Source organism: Rhinopithecus roxellana, chromosome 20, assembly GCF_007565055.1.
Source record: "Rhinopithecus roxellana isolate Shanxi Qingling chromosome 20, ASM756505v1, whole genome shotgun sequence".
NCBI classification, from domain to species: Eukaryota; Metazoa; Chordata; class Mammalia; order Primates; family Cercopithecidae; genus Rhinopithecus; species Rhinopithecus roxellana.
The window spans coordinates 67991816-68017122 of NC_044568.1; the positions used below are offsets into that span (position 1 = coordinate 67991816).

At 46.2% G+C, this 25307-nt stretch overlaps 1 protein-coding gene and 1 long non-coding RNA gene across 2 annotated transcripts; one reads left to right on the top strand and one right to left on the bottom strand.

Moving 5' to 3' along the window:
- On the top strand, positions 1-9695 carry PSMD7 (proteasome 26S subunit, non-ATPase 7). Its single transcript, XM_010355427.2, has 7 exons — positions 1-206; positions 3367-3458; positions 4467-4559; positions 4953-5050; positions 5603-5683; positions 7712-7803; positions 8690-9695. The coding sequence occupies exons 1-7, from the start codon at positions 133-135 to the stop codon at positions 9132-9134; spliced, it is 975 nt and encodes a 324-aa protein (XP_010353729.1). The 5' UTR covers positions 1-132; the 3' UTR covers positions 9135-9695.
- LOC115895228 lies at positions 8529-24589 on the bottom strand. The gene is made up of 3 exons (XR_004055424.1): positions 24157-24589; positions 11798-12034; positions 8529-9832 (listed from the first exon to the last, which is right to left on the bottom strand). It is a non-coding gene; the product is annotated as an uncharacterized LOC115895228 (long non-coding RNA).
- Positions 24590-25307: the final 718 nt, after the last annotated feature.

Sequence of the window (25307 nt, forward strand, 5' to 3'; positions counted from 1 at the left end):
AAGAAGACGGCCGCGCGAAGGCTGGCGAACCGGAAGAAAAGGCGCTGGGCCTGAAAGCGCCCCAGTAATCGCTATAGCTGCCGGTGTTTGCGGGTGGCAGGGAACCAGGCCTGGCGAGCGGGGTGTGTCGCGATGCCGGAGCTGGCGGTGCAGAAGGTGGTGGTCCACCCCCTGGTGTTGCTCAGTGTGGTGGATCATTTCAACCGGTGAGCGAGCGGCCTATAGCGGAGCCGGCGGCGCAGCCGGTGCTGAGTCACGGGCACGCTGGGGATGGCGCGGCGGCCGCGGGCGACCTGGGGACGCAGACAGGGCGGCTGGTGACCCTTACTTGTTCAGGAGCGCAGACCAGCCTCGACTCACGATGCCGGAGTCATCCAGCCTCCTGCCCCTGCTCCAGCCGCCGCCACTCCGGGACCTGGGCTGCCTGTTACGTTTACCCAGTGTGTTTTGCAGAGTTCCCTTTCCGAGTTCGTTTTGCCGAAGCTCGTTTTACCGAAATCTGGATGATGCCGGGGGTCGGGGGATGCAGCTAGCTTTACTTGGCCCTGACCCCCGCCCCCAAGCTCGTGTCTGTCACTTCGTTTTGCCGAAATCTGGGTGAAGCCAGGGTGGGGCGGAGGCAGGCTAGCTTCATTTGGCTCTGACCCCTGTCCCCCAGGGTCGTATCTTCGTTTGTCCCAGTTGGTTTCACTGAAATGTGAATGATGTCTGGATGATGCACGGGTGGGGCGGAGGGGGCTAGCTTCATTTAGCCCCGCCCCCAGGCTATCTATGTTTATCTCGTTTGACCGAGTTAGTTTCACCGAAATATGGATGATGCCGGAGTGGGGCGCAGGGGGGCTACCTTCATTTGGCCCCGACCCCCGCCCCAGGGTCGTATTTATGTTTATCCTCGTTTAACCAAGTTGATTTCACCGAAATGTGAATGATGCTTGGATGATGCTGGAGTGGGGCAGGGGGGGCTAGCTTCAATTTGTCCCTGACCGCCGCCCCCAGGTTCGTATCTATGTTTGTCTTCACTTTACCGAATTCCTGTTATCGAAATCTGGATGATGCTTTGCACCGGGAAGGGCTTCCTGGAACAGCTGTGATTTTAACCCATTAACATTTTTAAATGGGAATCTGATTAGACTCCGTCTCAAAAAAAAGTACATATGTATATATAATATATATAGTATATATGGATTATATACAGATGTATATGTATTAGATAGATAGATGAGGTTTCCGTTTTTAAAAAAAAAAAAACAAAAACAAAAACATGAGGCTGGGCATGGCGGCTCACGCCTGTAATCCCAGCACTTTGGGAGGCTGAGACGGGAGGATCACTTGAGCCCAGGAGTTCGAAGCTGTCGTGAGCTCAGATCATGCCACTGCACTCCAGCCTGGGTGAGAGTGAGACCTTGTCTCCAAAAAAAAAAAAAAGAGAGAGAGAGACCAGTTGGAGATTTGGACTGTAATGAATAAGGTAAGGAAACATCTCAGAGGTCATCTAGTAAGCTCACTGTTTGAGGGTGTACATCCACCACCCCTTGGTTTTGGAGCGGTTCATCCTGCTAGACCTGTTGCACATGTTTCTAAGTTTTACAAGATTGTTAGTTGAATTGGCAAATGTAAAGACCCAGTTCAGAGCATCTGCTATAAAGCCATTGTTGCAGTGTCCATTCTCCTACGACTTGCTCTGTGCAACTAATTCAGCTGGAGCCGTAAAAGGACCCTCAGCCTAGGATATGTTGGCTTTTCTACAGTAGAGGAATTACTATTTTTCTCCCATGGGATACTAGGGGCAGGCACCATTTCAGTTCTATTCAAGCACTTGTTAAGAGCACTAGCATTTAGACTGGCCTGGTGGCACATGCCTCTAAATCCTAGCACTTTTGGAGACCAAGGTGGGTGGATTGCTTGAGCTTAGGAGTTCAAGACCAGCCTGGGCCACATGGTGAAAATCCCTTCTCTACAAAAAAAAAAAAAAAAAAAAAAAAAAAAAAAATTACCCAGGTGTGGTGGTATGTGCCTGTAGTCTCAGCGACTCGGGAGGCTGAAGCGGGAGGATCACTTGAATCTGAGAAGTAGAGGCTGCAGTGAGCCAAGATTGTGCCACTGGATTCCAGCCTGGGCAACAGAGTGAGACCTTGTCTCAAAAACAAAGAAGAGCACTAGCTTCTCTATCAAGTAAGTGTAGGGTTTTAAAAACACAAATGGACTTTGGTAGACCAAAACAAAAGCCCATGAGTATGGAAGTTTCCCTTGAAGTTGGAAACTCAATTTCCCCCTTACCGCCCCCCGCCCCTAAAAATTAGAGGCACCAGAAATACAGAATCATTAACTTTGTTTGATTCAAACCCAAACCTAGTAACCATTTATAGATTTGCCAACTATATGCTAAGAAAAATACTACAATTAAACCAATGTGAAACTAGCAGCTGTTAAGAAAATGTAATTAACAGTGGCTTTTGTCTTTCCTAAGCATAGAGTTGTGTTTCTGTGTTACACATTTGCTAGTGGTTAAAGAATGCTTCCTGAAGACCAAGGAAACGAGTGTATGTAAGTGAAGCACTTGTAACTCCTTAGGAGAAAATGACTGAGGAGGCTTGAAATGGAGATAAAAATTCTCAAGTAAAATCTTTTTCAGCCCTCCCCTATTTATTCATTTATTTTGAGACAGGGTCTGCCCAGGCTGGGATGCAGTGACACAATCTCGGCTCACTGTAGCTAGCCTCAAACTCGACCTTCTGGGCTCAAGCAATCCCCCCATCTCAGCCCCCCCAACCCCAAGTAGCTGAGACTACAGGCACACCCCCACTGTGCCCAGCTAAGTTTTGTATTTTTTGTAGACAGGTTTTTGCCACATTGCCCACGCTGCTCATGCTGGTCTCAAACTCCTGAGCTCAGGTGATCTGTCCACCTCGGCCTCCCAAAGTGCTGGGATTACAGGCGTGAGCCACTGTGCCTGGCCTGCTCTAGCATCTTTATTCCAAAAAAGATTTCAGGATGGGAAAAGTTTAAAGGAGAAAGAAAGCTGCAAAGAAAAAGTTAAATGCGGTAGCGTGGCTTAAATGAGTTTTCAGACTAAGATCTGGGAAGTTTTCATTTTCTTCATTTTAAATTTCTGTGAAGTCTGAAATTTTCCCAAGCATGTATTACTTCACAGTCAAGTACAAACTGCCAGTGTGTGTCAGCACCAAGTTTGTGAATTGCCCCTTTTAGTTAATATCAACCTAACCCTATTACATTGGTTTAGAGAGATTAGTTCCTAGGTAAACTAAATTGTATCTGTGCCATTGATACTTCCCATTGAGTATCTTATTGTTGGATCCATGTTTCTGTGCTAACCTATCCACACTGACCACCTGTTTTCTCATTCAGAATCGGCAAGGTTGGAAATCAGAAGCGCGTTGTTGGTGTGCTTTTGGGGTCATGGCAAAAGAAAGTACTTGATGTATCGAACAGTTTTGCAGGTAAAAGACAAATTTTGTGTTTTTCTGAGCATGATTAAAATGTCAGTTGACTTTTTAAGAAAATAAACTTTTGTTACCACTTTTGACTACAACCCACAGATTGTCTCAAAATTGCTGAAGTATAGAAAAGAGAACCTGAAGATTGCACACTAGACCAGGCAGTAAATACTTTAAACTTGCAGGCCATGTGGTCTCCACTGCACCTGCTCCTCTCTGCTGTTGTAGTGCAAGAGCTGCTATAGACAACATGTAAACAAACGATGAGAGTGGCAGTATTGCAGCAACCCTTTATAAAAACAGGCAGCTGGCAGTTTGTCAACCCCCACAAACTGTTCAACCATGCTTCTTATAGGTAGAGTAAGGGGAGAGATGGGAAACTTTACCCGTGTGAATCCTCACAAGAACGTATCCATGTATTACTTGGATGATTAAAGCAACAACAATAAAGAACATGCTGGATGACCTCTGGACTAGAGGTCACTAACTCTGGTGTCTAAAACGACCAGCTAATAATGTCATTTGCCAAATGGAAAATACCAGGAAATTACTGGGCTTCTAAAAAACTGAAAAGCATGTGTCTTTTTTAAAGAGCTACAACCTCTACCTGGCTGTAGCTGGTAGTTGCCAGGTATTCCAGTTTTTTTTTTTTTTTTGTCTTTTTTTTTTTTTTTCCTTTTTGTGGAGAACGGGGTCTCGCTGTATTACCCAGGCAGGTCTCGAACTCCTGGGCTCAAGCTATCCTCCCGCCTCTGCCTCCCTGAGAGCTGGGATTACAGGCGTGAGCCACCGCGCCCGGCGGTATTCCAGTTTTTTAAGAGAAGCTGGAGGTCTGGATTTTTCTGTGAACTCTCCCAGTTTTTGAGGACAGCTCAAAAAAAAAAATTTTAATATTGTGTTGGGCAAGTGAAACACATAAGTGAATCAGAACTGGCCTGAGGGTCTTTACTTGTGACTTTTGTTCTAGGTTTCTACCAAGCACCCTAAACTAACTTTTTTTTTCCTCTTTAGTTCCTTTTGATGAAGATGACAAAGACGATTCTGTGTGGTTTTTAGACCATGATTATTTGGAAAACATGTATGGAATGTTTAAGAAAGTCAATGGTACGTCTTGATGTTCTAAGGTGTTACAGCATAGAATTGATCTGTGTGTGTGGGAGTCTTCTGTTTGCTTTTCTTTAACATCAAGGCCCTTTCAGTTGGCTACACTTAGTAAGACTAGTGGGAGTAGAAGAGTAAGGTAGAATAAATGAAAAACTAGAGTAGCAATTTAAGGCCAAATAGGCCCCCTGGGTTTGGGTAAGAGGGGAAATAACGCTCTAACTGCAGCCAAGAACCGTCCAGTAAAATCAGTCTTCCATTAGAGTTTTAGTACCACCAGGGTCAATATGTCTGGAATTTTCAAAGAGGTAAAGGACACAACTTCTTATCCTTTTTGAGGGAGTTGTATCGAGCTTCATGAAATAGTTAAAGCCCACTAATTTTTTTCCTTCCTAGCCAGAGAAAGAATAGTTGGCTGGTACCACACAGGCCCTAAACTACACAAGAATGACATTGCCATCAACGAACTCATGAAAAGATACTGTCCTAATTCCGTAAGTGCTCTCTATTTTTAAAACTCTTGAATGATTTTTTGCCAGCCAGCTCAAGTAAGAGCATCCAGGGAAGAATTTGAGTAGCAAATCTGCTTACTGCTTTATCTCCATAAACTTCTGTTAATTTGTAGTGCTCTGTGAAGTATGTAACCTAATACGTTTGATAAGTAACAGGTTACACCTGCTACGTACCAGGTGTATGAGTTATGTAATCCTCCCAGTAACTGTATATCCTCTTTAGGAATGAGAAAACTGAGGTTTAGAATGGTTAGGAAGGTCTGGTAAGGGGTGGGACTGGGATTGAAATTTTGGCTGTATTGACTAATGTCCTTGTGCTAGGCACTGTACTGCCCCTCAGCTTGTTAATGAAGGGGATCGAAAAGCAGAAAAAATGATGAGATCATTTGAAATATAAATGCATTTTTGCTGAAAATTCTGGTTCCTTTCTAATTGAATAGAAGAAATAGCTTTAGTAATTGTGAGAGGAATGCCTGAAATTACCCCTTTTGTGCTGGGCGTGAGATGATTTGCTAAGATGTGTTTCTCGGCCAGGTATTGGTCATCATTGATGTGAAGCCGAAGGACCTAGGGCTGCCCACAGAAGCGTACATTTCAGTGGAAGAAGTCCATGATGTGAGTCATCTTGCCATGAACCTGGGGGGTTCGACTTGCCGCTTATTGGGTGATTGGCTTTTTTTTTTTTTTTTTTTCTTCCAATTTTCAGGTCAACAAATCCTTTGTCTTTATAACAAAAGAAGGTAGTTAAGTTTTTTCCCCTTTGACTTTTTTAATCACCACATTTTGGAAATGGAGAGGAACACAGAAATCTAAATTCCATCCAGGCACAGTGGCTCACCCAGTGCTTTGAGAGGCAGAGGTAGGAGGATTGCCTAAGCCTAGGAGTTGAGGACCGGCCTGGGCAATATAGCAAGACCCCTACAAAAATAAAAACATTAGCCAGGCATGATTGTCCATGCCTGTATTCCAAGCTACTCAGGAGGTTGAGATGGGAGGATTGTCTGAGCCCAGGAGTTCAAGCTTACAGTGAGCTATGATCACGCCACTGCATTCCAACCTGTGCGACAGTGAGACCCTGTCCCCCAAAAAAACAAAACAGAAATCCAGATTCCCCTTTTATAAATGAAAACTTTAAGGGATGAATTACGGTCTCCTTTTGGGTTTAGATTTGCAGTATTTATCCTTACTTTCAGTTTTAAGATTTGGAAAAGGATATTTTAGGATAGCTCTGTGCAAATGTTCCTTGCATCGAGCTCTGTCTTCCTGGAGCTTTTCTCTTTGCCTGGCTACCAGGGAACTTAGATCCAATGTATCACCTAGTTGCAGTAGGGCTTTCATCCCTGTTTTGACCCCGTTGTTTTTAGTGAATTTTTCTCCTGCCTCTTTAGAAAAGGAATTGAGGTTGCTCATACGCACCCCAATGAAGCAAGATTTTTTTTTTTAGTAGGGGATAAAGGGGATATACGGGTCATGTTACCAGATGAAACTCAAGAAGAATTAATGCCTATAAAGGTTACCAAGAAATCCCACAAGACTGTTAAAGGTTCTGACCATCTTGGCATGCAAAGCAAAGAGAATGCCCCTTGCAGGATTAACCCTATCCTGAATAAAATAATCACGGCTCACTTCTATAGCACTTAGTGTGAGTGGAGTGACTTGCCCAAGGTCTCGGAGCTCCCTTATTACATACATGGCGGCGCCAGATTTGAATCCAGCTAGCCTGGCTGTGGAGCCTGTGCTCTTACCACTGTGCTGTCCTCCCTTGCACACAGTTTACAGCCTTTTGCAGGAGACGTACAGCCTCTTCTGGCACAAAGTCTGAGAAAAGTATCTTCCGAGTCCCTTCAGGATGTCACTGGGTGCCCACCAGTAACCATGTCCCCAGTGGATCCTTTGATTAATTCAGACCGCCAGAAAGCCAGCTATTCTGATTGCATTGGTTTGGGCACTCTGGAATCGTTTGATCCAAGAGACAAAAAAGGGCTAAAAGTTACATTTTCTGGCATGAACTTGCTTCAGTACAGATACTCTGTATATTGTCCATTCTAGAAAGAACTATATACTTTTTTTTTTTTTTTTTTTAAGATAATCTCGCTCTGTTGCTCTGGCTGGAGTGCAGTGGTGTGATCTCAGCTCACTGCACCCTCCACCTCCCAGGTTCAAGTGATTCTCATTCCTCAGCCTCCAGAGTAGCTGGAATTATAGGCGCCCACCACCACACCTGGCTAGGTGTTTTTTGTAGAGGGTTTTCGGCCATGTTGCCCAGGCTGGTCTCGAATTCTCTTCATTCCAAAGTGCTGAGATTACAGGTGTGAGCCACCATGCCCAGCCAGAACAATACACTTATAAGAATCAACCTGAGACTTCCCTGTGTGTCCATCCCAAGTGTGGGCTTGAGGGAATTTCCAGATTTTCTCAACTCACAGTGCCCCAGCAGACTGCATCACTGAGCAGCACCACAGTGATGTCAGCTTTGAAGGCTAAACTTTCAAAGCAAGCCTTACCCACCCTTGCCATAGAAAATTCTCAGTCATGCACCCATCACATGAGCTGACGTAAAGCAAAAGTCTCAAGGTGCGAAAAGGAACACATATCAGTTTGTTTCTGGAAAATAAATAATTATAGTTAGGCTTCCTCTCCCAGGATGGAACCCCAACCTCGAAAACATTTGAACACGTGACCAGTGAAATTGGAGCAGAGGAAGCTGAGGAAGTTGGAGTTGAACACTTGTTACGGTGAGACCCTAGTACACATCAAAATAATGCGCTGCCCAAGAGGCCACACAGTGGAAGGAAGAGGTTTATGTCAAGAGTATGGAGACCTGGGTTCCAGTCCTGGCCATCCACTAACAAGTCTGCCATTCTGAGCAAATCACAGTCTCTTTCCAGACCTTTGTTTTCTTGTCTGTACATTGAAATGTTTGAACTACATCAACTGTAAATGTCTTGAGTTACAATTTATGACTTTGTGGATAGCATACTTTGTCTGGAAACTAGAATGTTGGCTGTGACGGGAAGAGAGGTGTGAGAATGCAGGCCTGCACTCCACTAGATGTCCTTCTCAACAAATGTAGCCCATTTTCTGGAGAGAATCTTCATCTTGGGATAGCTTTTGTTTTAAAATCCTTTATCTATATAATCCTTATTTGAAAGGGGTCATAGTTTTATCAGTCAATGAGGTTCCTTCCAGTTCTAAAAATTACCGTCTCTTAAATTTAAGCTTCTCGATATTCTAGAGATGCTGGTAGAGAAAATGCCATCCTTTTAAAAACAGGAAAGCCGAGATAGCTTCAGTACAAGGCTACCCAGAAAGTTATTGGCAGATCTGAACTGTTCACCTAAACAATCTTTTTTTCTTAAGTGAAAATGGTCTTATTTTAGTTCTCTTTTGTAATTATTTTTTGAAAAATGTCCTGTGATGAGAAAGATAAAATATGTGGCTCCGAATGATAACAATTTCGTAATTGATAACTGAATCTTTATCAAATGGAAAAGTGACATTTTTCTTTTAAAAACTTGCCGCACCCAACAAAGCTAGGTATTTTCTTAGAATATAAGAACTTGCGTGATAACATGGTACCCGATACCTTTTCCTGCCCTTTCTAACTGCGGGTTATTACAGAGACATCAAAGACACGACGGTGGGCACTCTGTCCCAGCGGATCACAAACCAGGTCCATGGTTTGAAGGGACTGAACTCCAAGCTTCTGGATATCAGGAGCTACCTGGAAAAAGTCGCCACAGGCAAGCTGCCTATCAACCACCAGATCATCTACCAGCTGCAGGACGTCTTCAACCTGCTGCCAGACGTCAGCCTGCAGGAGTTTGTCAAGGCCTTTTACCTGAAGACCAACGACCAGATGGTGGTAGTGTACTTGGCCTCGCTGATCCGTTCCGTGGTCGCCCTGCACAACCTCATCAACAACAAGATTGCCAACCGCGATGCAGAGAAGAAAGAAGGGCAGGAGAAAGAAGACAGCAAAAAGGATAGGAAAGAGGACAAGGAGAAAGATAAAGATAAGGAAAAGAGTGATGTAAAGAAAGAGGAGAAAAAGGAGAAAAAGTAAAACATGTATTAAATAGCTTTTTTAATTTGTAAATTAAAATCTCACAAACTAAATCAGTCTGCTGCCAGAGGGTTCTTTTCCACTTGGCGTGCTTGTTAGGAAGCTGGCCCGCCGAGAGCTCTCTGCCTCCGGCCACTCTTGCTGTGGTGCTACATGGAAGAGTATGGAGACTGAGCTCCAACCTGAACTGCAGCTTCAGCTGCTGGGAGCTGGGGATATGATAGTCAGCTCAGGCTTCAGATTGTGTGAGAAAAATGAGGAGAAATCAACAAAGCGTTTTGGTAACTCTTCATTTGTTTCTCTGTAAAACCAGAAGTTGAATTTTCCCCATGTTGAAAGATTCTTGGGATCTGTTTCTGGAATTTTACACACTTGCTAAATGGAATGCATGAATTCCATCATGTTTTCTGCCTGGTAACACGTAGAGTCCAGACCCTTCTGAACTCTGCTGACAATACCACACCATGTTTTGGACCCACAGCTCTGGCATTCTCAGGGGTTGTGATCCAGCTCCATATATTGTTTACCTTCAAAGACACAATTAAATGACTTGATTTTTAAGGCTGTGTTCTAGTCGTTTTTGACTTTGGGAGTAGTGATCTGTTGTTTCCGGAAGCAGCCAAGACAGCCTTCGATTGGAGCTGCCTTAAGGAGTTCTCTTGGACTTGGTATCATTTATGAAAGAGCATCGCGTTCCCCTAAATGGAAACAGGCAGTCTGCTGTAGTGAGGAGAGTTCTCTGAGCCCAGAAGACCCAGGTTCTAGTTTGTACCTCAGATCCCTCATTTGTGAGGTGGTAGGTTGCAGTCAGTCATCTCTGAAGTCCCCAGAACAGTGTTTCAAAAGGGACACATTTATCACTGTAGCAGCTGTAAGTACCTCGGACCACAGGCCAAACAGGCATGTTACTAAGAGTGGAACAACGTTTCCCCTAAGATAAGTGCAGAGGACTCCTAGAGGAACTAATTAAACAAGGCACTAAATCATTTGACTTATAATAGTCACGGATATTAAATTTCCTTTCTTGAACAGGTAGAACCTCTCAAATGCACTACGTGGATTATTCATCATGAAAGATTTAAGAATACAATAAAATAGCACAAAAACTCAGTTGCATCTCAGAAACCACTTCATGAGGTTATAATGCCTTAAAGTAATCAGAGGCATTGATTTTTATTCTGTAGACCTGCCAAAGAGCTAGTTAGTGGAAATTTGGAAATAGGTACAGCTTGAGTATCCCTCATCTGAAATGCTTGGAACCAGAAGTGTTAAGGATTTGGGAAATCTTTTTTTTTTTTTTTTTTAATATTTGCATTATACTTACCAGCTGAGTGTACCTAATCTGAAATGTACCAATGCACATTTCCTTTGAATACCATGTAAGTGCTCCAAAAGTTTCAGATTTTGGAGCATTTCAAATTTTTGGATTAGGGGCACTCAACCTGTAGTAAAATGTAAAATGACTATCATTCAGCATAAATAGAGGCATGCCCCATCGGGGTTCATTTCAGAGTTCATCAAGATTCTGAGATAAAAAGGCATGGTAAAGTGAAAACAGAACTAAATTGACTTTTCTGTTTCAGAAGCCAAAAGTCAGATGGTTGTATCTAATTGAATAAAAGAAACTTGAACTACATAGATTAAAACTTGAGGTGTATCCCAAACCACAGGAGCGCTGAAGAAGCTTTTGAGATTTGGGTGCCGTGTTTGGAACACACTGACGTGACAGGGAGCCTGGACCACAAACCCTGTCTAGGAAATGGGCAAGAACAAGACTCGGGCACGGGAGGAGAGCCAGGTGCCATGGTGCTGAGGCTCTAAGCAAGGGAACACGGCGTCATCCTAAGGAATGGGTCCTGTATGTGCGGCTCGGGGGCAAGTGCACACCTGAATTGACACTGCACAGGATTCAGGTCTGCCTTTAAGAATATAATGCAGGGTTGGGGGCAGTGGCTGGTGTCTGTAATCCCAACACTGGAAGGGTTGGGGGCAGTGGCTGGTGTCTGTAATCCCAACACTGGAAGGTTGAGGCAGGAGGATCACTTGAGCCCAGGAGTAAGAGACCAGCCTGGACAACATAGTACGACCCATCTACAAAAAGTTTTAAAATTGTCTGGGTGTGGTGGGATGTGCCTTAGTCCTAGCTACTCAAGAGGCTGAGGCAGAAGGACACTGGAGCCCAGGAGCTCAAGGTTGTAGTGAGCTGTGATCGCATGCCACTGCACTCCAGCCTGGGCAACAAAGCCAAATCCTGCCTCTAAAAAACAAAAAAAAAAGTATCATTTGGATTTAAAAGACTTTCCCAGGGTCCAGTGAACTAGCACAATGCCACAGCCTTTTAAGTTGGTCATAGTTTGATGAACTGAAATGTTCTTTGAGCATCTAAGAACATGGGAATCCCCAGGCCTTATTATTTTTTAATAGTTTGGCCCACATACGAACAAAACTGACTTCTGCCTTCCTAACAGGAATCTTCCATTCCTACTTATGAAGAAAATAGCCTGTAGCCTGTGAAGTCACTTAGGCACACTTTCTAAGGCCAAATTGCTGCCATCATGTAGAAGAGGGGGAGCCCAGTAGAGCTACCGATGAAGTCTTGCTCATACAAACAGCAGCTGACTTGACTGCAAAACCCAGGGCCCACCCCTAAAATAAAGCCTTACCTTTGTGTAGTCTGGCAGTCTGGAGATGAGACTTCTAAATGGCTTTTGCTGGTTTTGGAAACACTGAAAAAGTATTCTGGAAAAAGTGTGATCCTGAGCCTGGATCTCATCTCCATCGCTGCAACATTAGCTTCCCTTCCATTTCACCACAGCTTCAGAATGACTGTCTAATAGATTTCAGGCTGCTCCTGTGACACATCTTACAGAGGATGGTGTTTACTCCTGAATTATGGTTTTCTGTTTGAAAACATGAAATATGTGAGTTATAGACTGGGGATAAATGTGGAGAGGGTCCTGAAGTCAAGGAGAAGATTCTACCAAAACTAGAGCACTTTAATGCCAGAAGTAGGCCAGGTGTAGTGGCTCACACCTGTAATCCCAGCACTCTGGGAGGTCGAGGCAGGTGCATTACTTGAGGTCAGGAGTTCAAGACCAGCCTGGCCAACATGATAAAACCCCATCTCTACTAAAAATACAAAAATTAGCTGGGCGTGGTGGCATGCACCTGTAATCCCAGCTACTTGAGAGGCTGAGGCAGGAGAATTGCTTGAACTGGGGATGCGGAAGTTGCAGTGAGCCGAGTGCCACTGCATTCCAGCCTGGGCAACACAGCGAGACTCTGTCTCAAAAAAAAAAGAAAAAAAATGCCAGAAGCAGATGAAGGACAACCACAGGTTTAAATGAAAACAAGCTGAAGCACTGCAAACTTTTTATATTAGATATTTGACTTTAAAATATCTCAATAAAGTGTTGGTTTTCTCAAAAAAAAAAAAAAAATGAAAAAGAAAACAGGAAATAGCCCTCAACTTATGGAAAAGAATGAAATCTCCCATTCACTGGGAAGCTATGCAAAGGCATTTTCTTCTACCATTTTCCATTAAGCAAAATAAAACTTGAGAATGAGTTAGGATTGTTTGTCAGACTATATAACACACTAACAAAACCACTTTCATCTGCCCTGTCTGGAAAAATGGGGTGGATACAGGACTGGGAAGGCAGAGAAACATTTGATTTATATGGCCCACAAGAGAAAATGTTTACAGCTTCCCTAAGCAAATGTATTGCAAATTATTACACGTAATACCTGTGCACATTCCTATGCCGTTCAACTCTTGGCATTACCGATTTTTGCCTGGTAGCAGTGCAAAATTGAGATCTTTTTTTAAAAAAAGTAAAGCCTGTTTTTTGGCCAGACACGGTGGCTCACGCCTGTATTTGGGAGACCGAGGTGGGCAGATCACGAGGTCAGGAATTCAAGACCAGCCCGGCCACCGTGAAGAAACACCATCTCTACTAAAAGTACAAAACTTAGCTGGGTGTGGTGGTGGGAGCCTGTAATCCCAGCTACTCGGGAGGCTGAGACAGGAGAATTGCTTGAACCCGGGAGGCAGAGGTTGCAGTGAGTTGCGCCACTGCTCTCCAGCCTGGTGAAAGAGCAAGACTCTGTCTCAAAAAACAAAAAGTAAAGTCTGTTTTTATTGGGGGAGTAAATAAGAATTGACTCAGTATAGACATGGAAGTGAGGAAAGAAAATATGTGAAAAGGGCCGGGCGCGGTGGCTCAAGCCTGTAATCCCAGCACTTTGGGAGGCCGAGACGGGCGGATCATGAGGTCAGGAGATCGAGACCATCCTGGCTAACACGGTGAAACCCCGTCTCTACTAAAAAATACAAAAAAACTAGCCGGGCGAGGTGGCGGGCGCCTGTAGTCCCAGCTACTCGGGAGGCTGAGGCAGGAGAATGGCGGGAACCCGGGAGGCGGAGCTTGCAGTGAGCTGAGATCCGGCCACTGCGCTCCAGCCTGGGTGGCAGAGCGAGACTCCGTCTCAAAAAAAAAAAAAAAAAAAAAAAAAAAAAAAAAAAAAAAAAAAAAAAAGAAAATATGTGAAAAGAAGGGAAGAACAAACTGTGGAAGTCGTGTTTCTAGCGCCCAAATCAAGAGGAATCTTTTGCTAATCGTTGCTCTTTGGAGCCAATCTGTTCTTCGACACTAGATGGCGTGATTCACTCAGCTCATCTCATCTCCTGTTGAGAAAAATTTGATTCCCAATTGCGCATAGATTTGGGAATCTCCCCCAATTACTTCCTGCCATTTCTGCTTTCGGCTGAAGCCACCCAGGCAAAATTGTGAAGGAATTTGAAGAGGCTATGGGTGCAAAAAGACTGGGTTAAGCCTCCACTCCTCCACCCTTACGTCCTTTTACGCACTGCTGCTGGGGGATGAATACAAGCAGATAGTTCGTGCTTCGAGTTTCCTCACTGCTGTTATTACTCTTCTAATTTTTTTTTGTTTTTGTTTTTGTTTTTGTTTTGAGACTGGGTCTTGCTCTGTCGCTCACGCTGGAGTGCCGTGATGCGATCACAGCTCATTGCAGCCTCAACCTCCTGGGCTCAAGCGATCCTCCTGCCTCAGCCTCCTGAGTAGCTGAGACGGCAGGCACGAGCCACCACACCCAGGTATTTTTTAACTTTTGTGTAGAGACAGGTTCTCACCTGGTTGCCCAGGCTGGTCTTGAACTCCTGGGCTCAAGCAATCCTCCTGCCTCGGCCTCCCAAAGTGCTGGGATTACAGGCATGAGCCCCCGTGTCCAGCCTCCTAATTACTTGAAGGATCCTACTCAGTGGTGTGCTGGTAAACATGTAACAATCAGTTCTCCAAAAAAGGGATGAGGGGCATTGGTTTGTAAGCCTTTCCCAATTTCCCTGGTATAAATACTTCCACGGTGGCTGATTTCACAACGACCTGAGTTGGGAGGAGAGGCGCAGGAGCATAGTGCTATATAGTATTTCTACCTTACAGGTAAGATAGACAAAAATAACCTTAGGAGCACACCTGACAGTAAAATGTAGTAAAGAAAGTAGGGCCGGGCGCGATGCCTCATGCCTCTAATCCCAGCACTCTGGAAGGCCGAGGGCAGGCGGATCACCTGAGGTCAGGAATTTGAGACCAGCCTGGCAAAACATGGGGAAACCTTGTCTCTACTAAAACTACAAAAATTAGCCAGGCATAGTGGCATGGGCCTGTAATCCCAGCTACTTGGGAGGCTGAGGCAGGAGAATTTTTTGAACCCAGGAAACAGAAGTTGCAGTGAGCCAAGATCGTGCCACTGGGCAACAGAATGGGACTCGGTGTCAAAAAAAAGAAAAAAAAAGAAAGAAAAATATTTTCTTAATATAATCTATTTAATTATAAATTTATACAATTTAATTTTTAACAATGGTTGTGTTTAGCCTCCAGCTCACAAAATTTCTGAAAATTTAACAATTGGCTTTTGCAAACCTGTGCAACCTGGCTCCAAGCCCACGCTTTCCAGTCCTATTTAAATGATCACTGCCTTCATAACTGTTATTTAATCCCCAGTTGTTCTCATTTTATACCCGTTTCTGTTTTTTTCAAGAAAACTAACCAAGACTTGGGGGTTCATTCAAAGTAGCCCTCTTCACACGGGGGCAGATAGTTGTAGGGGACAAATCTTTGTCAAATGCCTGGGACTTTTCCAGAAGGGGGTGGTGCTGATTGGTTGAGTGATTCGTTTCCACTTACTAGGACCTCAGCTAGCTATTCTCTAGCAGTTATTCAAAGCATAGAACCAATGACAGCAGATTTCACTATGATGCTTGTTAAAAATTCAGGTTTCTGGCCAGGTACGGTGGCTCACGCCTGTAATCCCAGCTCTTTGGGAGGCCAAGGCAGGCAGGTCACTTGAGGCCAGGAGTTCAAAACCAGCCTGGCCAATACAGTGAAAGCCAGTCTCTACCAAAAAACACAAAATTTTGCCAGACATGGTGACACGCGCCTATAGTCCCAGCTACTCAGGAGGCTGAGGCCAGGAGAATCTATTGAACCCGGGAGGCAGAGGTTGCAGTGAGCTGAGATTGAACCACCGTACTCCAGCCTGGGTGACAAAAACCCTATCTCAAAAAAATAATAAAAATTCAGGTTTCTGGGCCCAACCCCAGACCTGCTGTGTTAGAATCTCGGGATCTGTGTTTTTAAGATGGTCTCCATATGGTTCCTGCCCACATGAAAGTCAGAGAACATTTATTTTGATGTAGATCTTATTACTTTTTTTAACAGTCCGGCAGTCTGTTTTGTTTTTTCGTGCTGTTTTAAAATCATTTATTTATTTATTTTTCATAGAGATGAGTCTCCCTATGTTGCCCAAGCTGGTCTTGAACTCCTGGGCTTAAGCAATCCTCCTGTTTTGGCCTCTCAAAATGCCAGGATTACAGGTGTGAGCCACCATACTCGGCCTTTTTTTTTTTTTTTTTTTTTTTTTTTACAGCTACAAAGCCATGAATTCAAGAGGATCAGGTTCCAGAAGCTTGGGTTCCTTTTCCCTGTTCTCACAGATTGTGCTTCTCTGACTGGAGCAGGCTGGCACTTCAGTTGAACCCAGGTACTCTCTGGCTGCCTTCTCATTTTTTTGAGACGGAGTCTCTCTGTGTCGCCGAGGCTGGAGTGCAATCTTGGCTCACTGCAACCTTCACCTCCCAGGTTCTCAAGATTCTCCTGCCTTTGCCTCCCAAGTTGCTGGGAATACAGGCATGCGTCACCATGCCCAGCTAATTTTTATATTTTTAGTAGAGATGGGGTTTCACCATGTGGGCCAGGCTGGTCTTGAACTCCTGACTTTAGGTCATCCGCCCACCTCAGCCTCCCAAAGTGCTGGGATTACAGGCATGAGCCACCGTGCCTGGCCTCTTCCTCATTTTATTTTCTTTTTTTTTTTTTTTTTGAGATGGAGTCTCGCTCTGTCACCCAGGCTGGAGTGCAATGGCACGATCTCGGCTCACTGCAACCTCCACCTCCCAGGTTCAAGCAATTCTCCTGCCTCAGCCTCCTGAGTAGCTGGGATTACAGGTGTGTGCCACACACACTGCTAATTTTTGTATTTTTAGTAGAAATGGGGGTTTCACCGTGTTGGTCAGGCTGGTCTCAAACTCCTGACCTCGTCATCCGCCCGCCTTGGCCCCCCAAAGTGCTGAGATTACAAGCATGAGCTACTGCACCTGGCCTCTCTTCCTCATTTTCAATCCTGACTCCATCCCCACCTCTTACCCCTCGGCATATAAACCCTCAGCTCCCTCCCATATTACACTCGCACACCTGCACTCTGCAGCCCCTGCTGTAGCCTTCCTCCATCCTTCTTTTCCCAGTTAACCTTCAGCAAATGGCTCATCTATGTCTGCTGCCTTCTCTTCTTTGTCTTCCAGGTATTTCCTTAATCATCTGCAATCTGGCTTTTGCCCCCCACCATTCCACTAAAGTAGCTCTCACTAAAGTCACCAATGGCTTCTTTGTCCATCCACTTGGCCCTTCTGAACCCTTATGTATTAGTCTGTTTTCACACTGCTGATAAAGACATACTTAAGACTGGGTAATTTATAAAGAAAAAGAGGATTAATGGACTCACAGTTCAAGTGCCTGGGGAGGCCTCACAATCATGGCAGAAGGCAAGAGAGAACTTGTGCATGGGAACTCTTTATAAAACCATCAGATCTTGTGAACCTTATTCACTGTCATGAGAACAGCATGGAAAAGACCCGTCCCCGCCGGGCGCGGTGGCTCAAGCCTGTAATCCCAGCACTTTGGGAGGCCGAGACGGGCGGATCACGAGGTCAGGAGATCGAGACCATCCTGGCTAACATGGTGAAACCCCGTCTCTACTAAAAAATACAAAAAACTAGCCGGGCGACGTGGCGGGCGCCTGTAGTCCCAGCTGCTTGGGAGGCTGAGGCAGGAGAATGGCGTAAACCCAGGAGGCGGAGCTTGCAGTGAGCTGAGACCCGGCCACTGCACTCCAGCCTGGGCGGCAGAGCGAGACTCCGTCTCAAAAAAAAAAAAAAAAAAAAAAAAAAAAAAGGAAAAGACCCGTCCCCATGATTCAATTGCCTCCCACTGGGTCCCTCCAATGACATGTAGGAATTGCAGGAGCTACAGTTCAAGATGAGATTTGGATGGGGACACAGCCAGACCGTATTACCTTACCTCCCTGGCTTGATCCCTGGCACTTCTATCATGGTACTCTTACCTGCTTCTTAGAGCCTCCTGAGCCCCTTTGGCTCCATTTTCTCTAGACCCTCATTTGACTCAACCTATGTCTTATATTTTAAAGAATCCCGCATCGTTATCTGAAGCCTCTGATTCCAATACTCATTCCTCCTCTTTCTTCCAGACCCTGGCTGGTCACGCCACCACATGCCACCAGAACACAGGAGCCATACTGGCCGCCCTGCTCAGCCTCAGCTTCTGCATTCAGCCACCTGGTCCTGTGGGTTCTACCACGTGGACCCTATCTGATACCTGCCCCTCTGCATTCCTGCTGCCCCTGCCTATGTGCAAACGTTCATCTCCTTTCTGTTCTGTTGCTACAGTTGCCCAACAGCTCTTTCTGCCTACTTTCTCACCTTCCCCCTCTTCCTCATTCTATTCCAGTGCCAGAGTTAAATGGCTGGAGGAAGAACCTCAAATGTAGAGAGTGGCAAGACTCTTAATCCTCAGTTCATGACTGCCATCATCAACATCATCATCAAACGTATCCTTTCTTTGATATTTTTTACCTGATTTCCTCTATCATTCTAACCACCCATCCTTCCCACACACATAAGCTATAGCCACTTCAGTGTGTTTAATAAACGTCCTTAGATATGGATGGATCCACAAAGAACATGCAGCGTAATGTTCTCGAACTCCTGACCTCATGTGATCCGCCCACCTCAGCCTCCCAAAGTGCTGGGATTACAGGTATGAGCCACCACACCTAGCCCGTGCACCGTAACTTACTATGTGCATGTGTTTTAATTTCTATAAGTTTCCCTTTAATTGCATTCTTTCCTACCTTTTTATAAAACTTAAAACTATGTTTTAAAGACCTGTCTTTATGGCTGTATGTATAGATTCATTCAGTTCATAGCTTGTAACTGCTTGTGGCAGCAACAATACTATGTGTTCCCAAATCGTGTTCCACATTCCTCTTTCCTGGACATACTGCAGACTACACTTGCCACCCCTTTTGCTCCAGAGAAGGCCATGAGATGAGTCCTGGACAATGAAAAAATATAAGCAGGCTGGGCGTGGTGCCTCACGCCTATAATCCCAGCGCTCTGAGAGGCAAGGGTGGGTGGATCACCCCAACCCTTGGGGGCGGATCACCACCCAGGAGATCGAGACCATCCAGGCCAACATGGTGAAACCTCGTCTCTACTAAAAATACAAAAATTATCTGGGAGTGGTGGTGCGTGCCTGTAATCCCAGCTACTTGGGAGGCTAAGGCAGGAGAATCACTTGAACCAGGGAGTCGGAGGTTGCAGTGAGCCGAGATCATGCCACCGCACGCCAGCCTGATGAGAGAATGAGACTGAGAAAGTGAAAAGTCCCTTCTGTCTCTCTCACCCCCTGCCTGGGCGATAGAGGAGGGACATGTTGAGATGGCAAGTCACATAGGGTGCAGCCTGACTGCTGAGTCGCTTTACAGAGAAGAGATGTCCTAGAGAAACACGCGCCTTGCATTTGATTTGATGTAAGCTGGAAATAAAACTTGCGTTCAGCCACTGAGATTGGAGGGCTGTTTGTCATCGCGATGTAACTTTGCCTACCCTGCTAGTCCACTAAGGTGGGGCTCCATTGTAATCAGCCACTGTGGTTTACTCACCTACCTCCTAGTGATGGATACCTGGATTACTTCCAGCTCTCCGCCACCACAAACAAAGCTACTACATGTCCTCATAAGGACCTGAGCAAGAATTTCTATGGAGTCCATGTCCAGGAGTTTGCAGGAACATAGTTCATGTCTCTAAGTACAGCCAGATTGCACGCTAGAGTGGCTGCAGTCCTTTATGCTCCTATTCACAGTTCATGAGGTTACCATGTCTGAAACCACAGTGTATTTTAGCAGCTTAAAGTATGGGCTCAAGTCAGATTGCTTGACTTGGAATCCAAGATGTATAAACTACTAGCTGTTAAGGCTATTTGGCTGGGCGTGGTGGCTCACACCTGTAATCCCAGCACTGGAGGAGGCCGAGGCGGGGGTATCACCTGAGGTTAGGAGTTCGAGACCAGACTGGCCAACATGGTGAAACCCCGTCTCTACTAAAAATACAAAAAATTAGCCAGGATGCGTGCTTGTAGTCCCAGCTACTTGGAAGGCTGAGGCAGGAGAATCGCTTGAACCCAGGAGGCAGAGGTTGCAGTGAGCCTAGATCGCACCATAGCACACCAGCCTGGGTGACAGAGCAAAAAAGACAAATCTCTATCTCCATTTTCTCCTCTGCAAAATGGGAATAGTTTTATTACTACCTGCTTCATAGATTTGTTAGGAAAATTACACAATAATTTTTACACAAAATATTACATTACACAAAAATATTACTTATAAGGGGCTTGGAGCAGAGCCTGCACACGGTATATCCCGTGTCAGTGTGATTGTGACGGTCCTTATTAATATGCTTGCCAACCTAACTGCACATGATCCAACTTCCCGATTTTTATAGATCTTAGGAGTGCAATGGTATTCTGAAGTTATTCTGATAGAGCTTTCTCCCCATGGTCATGTCTGTTGTCCCTTCTGTGAATTGCTACTTCTGTCTTTTGCTCATCTTTTTTTCTATTGAGTTTCTTTTCTTTTTCTTGTTGATTTTCAGACATCCTTTGAATATTCAGGAAACAACTCCTGTTTCGGTTTTTTGTGACAGCTCTTTTCAGTCAGTCCCATCTGTCTGTTACTTTATCTTTGGGGAGCTTTGTGGAACAGAAATCCTCTATTTTGATGTAGACAAATCAATCCATTCTCCCCTATGGTTAGTGCTTTGTGAATTACACTTAAGAAGCCCTTCCCCAGCTTCAAGTCCCAAATCTATTCTCATACTTACACATCATTAGCTTTATATTTTCACCTTTCACATTACATCTTTTCATTCACTTCAAGTTTCTTTTTTGTTTTTACTTTTTGACAGGGTCTCACTCTGTTACCCAGGCTGAGGGTGTGGTGGTACAATCATAGCTCCCTGCAGCTCGACCTCCCGGGCTCAAGCGACGCTCCCACCTCAGACTCCCAAGTCGATGGAACTACAGGCGTGCACTACCATACCCAGCTAGTTTTCTGTAGAGACGAGTGTCTTGCTCTGTTGCCCGGGCTGGTCTCCCCACCTTAGACTCCCAAGTGCTAGGATTACAGGTGTGAGCCACCGCACCCAGCCTCCACTTCAAGTTTCAAGACTTCTATTTATCTGACAATTTTCAGCTCTGCACCTCCCCAGCCTTCTGTTGTCCCTCAAGCACCCAAGCCTTGAGCCTGAATACACTTCTGGTCTGTAGCAGTTGGGGAACGGGCAGTAGCTGAGTTGCATGGGGTCTGGGAGGGGAGGTGGGTGTCCAACTCCTCTGTATACGGATGCTTAACTACTCCACTTGTTTTTGTTTTGAGATGGAGTCTTGCTCTGTTGCCCAGGCTGGGGTACAGTGGCACAATCTCTGCTCATTGCAACCTCCCCCTCCCAGGTTCAAGTGATTCTCCTGCCTCAGCCTCCTGAGTAGCTTGGACTACAGGTGCACACCGCCATGCCCGGCTAATTATTTGTAGTAGAGATGGGGTTTCACCATGTTGGCCAGGCTGGTCTCAAACTCCTGACTTCATGATCCACCCACCTCAGCCTCCCAAAGTGCTGGGATTACAGGCATGAGCCACTGCGCCCGGCCTACTCCAGTTGTTTTTAGGCCCTAGTATCACCCTTGCCTTCTTGCAGCCCCCAAACCGTAAGTCTCTCAAGTGGTCTACTAGACAGAGCGGCTCATTTCTCATCAGCCTCCCCTGCAGTGCAACTTCCTGCTCCGCTTGATCAATTACAATCCTCCACCTGCTGTCTGCCTTGTAAAACTATGTTAGCCGTCCTCGTCTGCCACCAAGTCCTCTTATGTTCTCTTTGCCCTTGTAGGTTAAGACTTTTATAAAACTTTCACCTTGTTTATGGTAGCAAATAGGAATTCAACTTTGTTTCCTCCAGAGAGTATTCATCCCCGGCCCCTGCAGCTCCCCTGCTCTAGTCTTTTGCATCAGATTAAATGGTATCATCCTCTTCCCAGTTTCTCAAGCCAAAAATGAAGACGTCATCCTTGACTTCGCTCTTTCTCTCATGCACCATTTCCAGTCCACTGGCAAAATCATGTCAATTGCACCCCAAAGACAGCATGAGTCTTTCCATTTTCTACTCCATATGAAGTCAACACCTAACCCACAGCCATTGCCTCTCCTGGATATCCACGGTACTTCCTAACCATCCTCCCTGCATCCCCTCCAGCTCCAGGGGACCCATGCTCCATGCTGCCTTTGGGGTGATCTTTCTCAGGTGTACCTCGGGGCACACCTGTCCTGTGCCTGAGCCTCCAGTGGCTTCCCACTGCTCTTAGAATGAAAACCAAAGCTCTTCATCAGGGTTCATGGGTCCCTGCATGACCTGGACCTGTGCCAACCTATGGGTCTCCTCTTGTGCTGCCCCTGCTCAGTCACCCCAGCCTCAGCCCCCTCTCAGAACAGGTTAGCCTCCTTCCCACTCAGATGGCTGCACTGGATGCTTCTAACTCTGGACATTCCTCCTCCAGCTCTTTACTTGACTGGCTCCTTATTATTATTATTTTATTTTATTTTTTGAGACAGTCTCACTCTGTCACTCAGGCTAGAGTGCAGTGGCGCGACCTTGGCTCACTGCAACCTCCACCTCCCAGGTTCAAGCGATTCTCCTGCCTCAGCCTCCCGAGCAGCTAGGATAACAGGCACCCACCACCGTGCCTGGCTAATTTTTGTATTTTTAGTAGAGACAAGGTGTCATCACGTTGGCCAGGCTGGTCTCAAACTCCTGACCACAGGTGATCCACCCGCCTTAGCCTCCCAAAGTGCTGGGATGACAGGCGTGAGCCCCCGTGTCCGGCCTTCTGGTTCCTTCTTACCTTTCAGGTCATTAGGCTGAAACACCTCTTTTGAGATGCTTTCCCTAAAATCCTACCTAAGTAGACTCTTTCTCTTGCACTCTTCTCTGCCATATAATATTTATCAAGAGGCATCCTGTGCCCCTTGGCAGAAAGCTGATGTTTAGGGGTGAGTACCACGTATGGAGTGCAGGGACAGGATAACAGTCAACATTTACCACTCAGGCTACTTCTCATGTACCCCACACACAGACATTCCAGATTTTAACCAGTGTGGACCAATTACAGAGAGTTGGCAGACCTTGACTATAAAATCCAGACATTTAGATCAGGCGCAGTGGCTCACACCTGTAATCCCAGCATTTTGGAAGGCCAAGGCAGGAGGATCCCTTGAGGCCAGGAGTTTGAGACCAACCTGGGCAACATAGTGAGACCCTGTCTTCACAAAAAAAAATTTTTGTAATTAGCCAGGTGCACTGCAGCCTGGGTGACAAAGTGAGACACTGTCTCAAAAAAACAAGACAAAATGAGCCAGGCATGGTGGCATGTGCCTCTAGTCCCAGCTACTCGGGAGGCTGAGGTGGGAGGATCGCTTGAGCCCAGGAGTTTGAGGCTACAGTGAGCCTAGATCGCACCACTGCACTCCAGCCTGGGCAATAGAGCAAGACCCTGTCTCAAAAATAAATAACACAAAATAAAATCCAAAGGTTTGGGGGTGAAATGTAACCATATCCTCCCAGAAGAAGCACTGCTTCGGCACGCACAGCCCACCAGGCCCCAGATACTCATGGGAGGCCGTCATGGAGGCAAGAGCTTTGCCTTGAGCCAGCCTCCGTGGGAGTCCTAGAGCTGCAGAGGCCGCCCTTCAGGCTAATTTGCTGCTGTAATAGCACCATCTACCCTGCTGCTCACCCTATAATTACACAGGAAACGGCCCCAAAATTGTCCTTGAGAGACTGGACATGACTCTTGCCAACTATGTTTGGCTGGAGGCCCAGACAAGAACTAACGACATCTCAAGGCAGAGAGCCGCAGTCACAGACTGGGCCAGACCTGAGGGCCCCGGGACCACTGGCACTGCCGGGCAAATGTTGTCAGGCTGGAAACTGGGGTCTCGGGGAGGGATTAAAATTACTCCCACTTCCCAGTATTCTCTTTCCCCGAGAAGAGGAAGACGGGCAATCGGCCTGTGTTCCTGGTATGATTTTGTTGATTTACAGATAATCTCCCTGCCATGGCTCTTTCATGTATTAAAAATCATGGCCACATTCAGGAACCAGGGAATGGAAGGGATGCTAACCTGAGGACATTTAATCTGACCTAGGATGGTGTACTGGTTACCTATGGCTGCCTAGAAAATTACCCTAACAGTTAGCTGCTTACAACACGCATTGGTTATCTCACAGTTTCTGTGGCTCAGGGTTCCAGGCATGGCTCACCTGGGTCTCTGCTTTGAGTTGCTCACCGGCTGCAGTCGGGGTGTCCGCTGGGCTGTAGTCACCTCCAGCTCAGCAACAGAAGGATCCGGCTTCAAGCTCACATGGCTGTTGGCAGGATTCAGTTCCTCGTGGGCTGTGGGCCTAAGGGCCTCAGTTCCTTTCTAGCTGTTGACATAAGGCTGCCTTCAGTCCCTTGCCACGTGGGCCTCTCCAGCACGGCAGCTTGCTCCATCAGAGCACACATGTCAGCAGGCAAGGGGACAGTCAGTGAGACAGACTGCAGCTGAATCACAGAAGTGACATCCTATCACCTGGGCCATGTTCCACTGGGTAGAAGCAAGTCACTAGGGCAGTCCACTCTCAAGGGGAGGGGTTTTCACCATGAAGGTGGGAATACCAGGAGGGGAGCACTGGAGGCCACCTAAGAAGTCCAGGCCGGGCACGGTGGCTCACGCCTGTAATCTCAGCACTTTGGGAGGCCGAGATGGGCGGATCACGAGGTCAGGAGATCGAAACCATCCTAACACGGTGAAACCCTGTCTCTACTAAAAATACAAAAATTAGTCGGGCATGGTGGTGGGCGCCTGTAGCCCCAGCTACACGGGAGGCTGAGGCAGGAGAATGGTGTGAACCCGGGAGGCAGAGCTTGCAGTGAGTGGAGATCGCGCCACTGCACTCCAGCCTGGGCGACAGAGCGAGACTCCGTCTCAAAAAAAAGAACAACAACAAAAAAGAAGTCCACCTACTAGGCCAGGCGCGGTAGCTCACAGCTGTAATCCCAGCACTTTGGGAGGCCGAGGCAGGTGGGTCACCAGAGGTCAGGAGTTTGACACCAGCCTGGCCAACATGGTGAAACCCCGTCTCTACTAAAAATACAAAAATCAGCTGGGCGTGGTGGTGGGTGCCTGTAATCCCAGCTACCTGGGAGACTGAGGCAGGAGACACGCTTGAACCCAGGAGGTGAAAGTTACAGTGAGCCGAGATTGCACCATTGCACTCTAGCCTGGGTAACAAGAGCAAAACTCTGTCTCAAAAAAAAAGAAAAAAAAGTTCACCTACTGTCAGAAGGTGTGCGAACCAGAGTGACTCTATCTTGAACAGGGGCTGGATAAAATGAGGATGAGATCTGCTGAGCTGCATTCCCAGGAGGT

Coding starts and splice junctions, on each gene's coding strand:
- PSMD7 (XM_010355427.2), top strand. CDS start 133: ATGCCGGAGCTGGCGGTGCAGAAGGTGGTGGTCCACCCCCTGGTGTTG. Junction 207..3,366: donor GTGGTGGATCATTTCAACCG/GTGAGCGAGCGG, acceptor TTTCTCATTCAG/AATCGGCAAGGTTGGAAATC. Junction 4,560..4,952: donor AATGTTTAAGAAAGTCAATG/GTACGTCTTGAT, acceptor TTTCCTTCCTAG/CCAGAGAAAGAATAGTTGGC.